General features: G+C 44.0%; 1 protein-coding gene across 1 annotated transcript in view; it reads left to right on the top strand.

The window, feature by feature from the left end:
* The window catches only part of gas7a (growth arrest-specific 7a), a gene marked incomplete at both ends in the record, with an annotated part of 23,658 nt that extends 20,857 nt beyond the window's left edge, over positions 1-2,801 (top strand). The window contains one exon of the mRNA XM_084463411.1: positions 2,688-2,801. Coding sequence (XP_084319537.1) covers positions 2,688-2,801 — 114 coding nt within the window. The remainder of the gene's footprint in view (positions 1-2,687) is intronic.
* Between the last annotated feature and the right edge of the window lie 667 nt (positions 2,802-3,468).

Below are 3,468 nucleotides of genomic sequence, written 5' to 3'. Positions count from 1 at the left end.
CCCTAGAAAAGAAAACCCTAACCCTAACCCTAGCACCAAGCATCAGCAAATAGAAAAAGGTGCTTTCGGACACAATATGCATTTCTATGCGTTGTAACCAGGGCTGGAGTGGGATCCATTTTCAGCCCGGGTATTTCAGGCCCATAATGGCCCACTTTTTTCCAGTGATGGAAGAATTTGCATAAATTAACAGCACAAAACTCATACTATCCCTTTTTATTATTGGATATTGGATCAACGTTTGCCAAATGAAAAATCCACCTCAAGGATCTGTTACTTTAACTATCAATTATATATAAAACATACAATGTTAACCCATTACATATTTGGGATAATTTCAATGCATCATGTCAGTTCTATGTGTGGGTTATCTTATATAAAATAATTAAAATATATATTTTTAAAGTCCTCTCTACCTGTCCCCTCAGTCCTGTCTTCTTCATGTATCAGGTTCACCAGCAGCATCAAACCGCCTGAACTGTCTGAGGCTACCAAATATTTTATATTTGATATAATTGACTATCTATCACTTTTGTTTGTTCTGTCTTTTATATTTTACATGAAATATGTTGTCCAGTCTTGCCTCTTTAGCGTCTGACTGGCTTATCTCTTCTAAAGCTACAAAAAAAGAAGGGGTGACTTTATTGCTTGGGCTGACTTACACAGATCATGCTGGACTTTACATGTTAATTTTCACAAATTATATTTGTGATTCGTCATATGGCTTAACAAAATAAACTAGAATATTGATGAATTGGTTTAAGCTTTTATCCTCAGTTTTGCATTGCAAACATAGCACAAATAGCTAAATGATTTATGTTGCAAATTAATCATTAGATCCACCTCTCTCTACTGGCTGCAACTTGTGTCTGTCCTCTAAACAGGTGGTTTATTTTGGCACATTTGGCGGTGTAGCATCTTCCTCCAGTGCCCTTCTTTTCTCCTCCTTGGCTTCTCCTGCCCTCCACAATCAACTACACTTGACACTTCTGTTCGCTGATTCTCTTCTGTTATCACTAGTGATGGGTCGTTCGCGAACGAGTCGGCTCAAAGAGCCGGCTCTTTTAAGTGAACGATGGGAGTCGGCTCCCGAACGCGAGCCGTTGTCTTTTTTATTCTCCCGCACTACGGGTGCTACATGCATTCATTCTACGCGTGCTATGCGTGTCACGGCGCATGCATGGCAGCCAGCAACCAATCACGAGAACAAGCAGCGAGGGAGATTTCGGGGGGGGTTTCGATGCGCGATACACGTTGCCTGTGACTGACAGGAGGAAAAGAGGAGAGAGACGAGTGCGAGCGTGTGAGTACAAGATGAATGAGACAAGGAAAAGAAGCAGCATTTGGATGCATTTTGATCAGTGTGAGAACACAAAGGTCAACACGCACGCACGTATCAAAATGAGTGTCGGAATTATGGCATGGCACCATTATAAAAGGTATACAGTAAGCGGTAATATGAAGAGCCCTTTGGGAGCCGAAAGAGCCAGCTCTTGTTGGTGAGCCATTCCAAGAGATCCGGCTCACTAAAAAGAGCCGAAACTCCCATCACTAGTTACCGCTCAAGAAAACGCACTATGGACCAAACCAACTCAAATAATTGGGAGGGGTGAGCTTCCGTACATTGTATAATTAAGCAATAGATCACGACAGGCTGTGGTATACGGTCATTATACCACAGTTAAGGGGCGTTGTCCGTCCCGGCGCAGCGGAGGGACGGCGACCCCCTGGGAACCAATGGGAACCCCCTGGGAACCAATCAGATCGCTTGATTTAAGCTACCTGTTTTATATAAAACGGGTGGCTTAAATCAAGCGATCTGATTCACTCGAACTCGATAGTAGGCTAAATTGCCGGCGAACCAGTTAAGGGGGCCAGTTCAGGGGGTCGCCGTCCCTCCGCTGCGCGTCGGGACGGACAACGCCCCTTAACTGTGGTATAATGAGAACAAACCACAGCCTGTCGTGATCTATTGCTTAATTATAGATACTGCGATGCTGGGGCTGACATTTCAGATCAATTAAGAACGTCTAATTTAGAATAATATAAAATAATGGTCAAAGTATTTTTTTATTTCACCGTAGCGGCCCAAAATACATTTGAAAGTGGACCGGCCCAACGGGAAACCTCCCGAATGTCCCGATGGCCACCCCGGGCCTGGTTGTAACTGTATGAAGTCAACCTTACACAACAGCGGCCCCTGGTGGCAGGTGTTTTGTATGGCATGGTCTTCTGGTCGATTGCACGATCAGAAACGGGACATCGCCAATAAAACAACTAGCCGATCTGTTCCAAGATAATTAAAACGTGTTTTTTTTTTACACACAAACATTTTCGAAAAGTGACCTGATTTCGATCTTAACACAGCTTGAACACACTGTCTAACCAGGGCACCGCCCCAACAGTCACACACGGCGGACACAAAGTAACACGTCTCAACGGAATTCATTCTATATTACATTCAATATTTACTCATTTGAGGGTTCTCAACCGCTGATCAAGTATACAATTGTATTTATGTTCAATTTTCTTCTTAATTTTTTTTTTTTTTTTTTTTAATTACCAAGGTTCTGACCTCGGTGACCTCCTAGCTGGCTACAGGCATGCCTGTATAGTCCTGTATAATCCAGTGGCAGTAGTAGAGTGAGATAGATGGAGCGGTCATTGTGTTCTCCTCTGATTGACAGACGATAGAGAACGTGGACCAGCTGCTGCAGGCGGTGGACCCGGCCAAGGACAGAGACCTGTGGGTCAAAGAGCACAAGACCGGGGACGTCCGGCCCATCGACCTAGACATATAGGTGTTACCCCCGGCAACAGCAGTTAAACCCTGCAAGTCATCCCAGCTGTTAACAGACATTACACATGGAAACAGTCGTTTACCCCCGGCAACCGTCGCCACACAGGACAACAGTCGCTTAACGTGACAGTCACCACACCTGCTGATCTTCATCACACCCGGTTTGTGTAACCCTGGCAACAGTCGTTTACAATGACCAACTGTGGTAAAACCTGGCAACAGTCGTTTACCATGACAACAATCTTTAAACATAACTTTAAAATTGCAACAGTCATTTGACATTGTACATCTTGCAACAGTTTGTTACCTGGCAACAGTCGTTTACCATGACAACAGTCTTTAAACATCGTAAGAACAGTTTCAAATCGCATCCCTATAGACCTTGAAGTTAGTCGTCTAACATGGCAACACTGACAACAGTCGCTTACCCCGGCAACAGACGTTTAAAACATTCAACAGCAACACCTCGACTGCCATGTCACCTGTGTGACCCAAGGACGATGACACCTGCTCACGAGGAACACCTGATACTGCATTTCTACCATCATGGAAATCTACTGGAACAACCTCTAAAATACCAGCATGTTCTATGGAGATGTAACAGTATTGTCCGCATTATCTTGTTGAATGCCACTTTACATGTGTTGTCGTCTACGTGTTGTAAAGTA

This window comes from Micromesistius poutassou, assembly GCF_964030765.1.
Source record: "Micromesistius poutassou genome assembly, chromosome: 1".
Classification (NCBI taxonomy): domain Eukaryota; kingdom Metazoa; phylum Chordata; class Actinopteri; order Gadiformes; family Gadidae; genus Micromesistius; species Micromesistius poutassou.
Note: the sequence above shows the minus strand (reverse complement) of the source record. Positions and strands in the feature narration are given on the sequence as shown.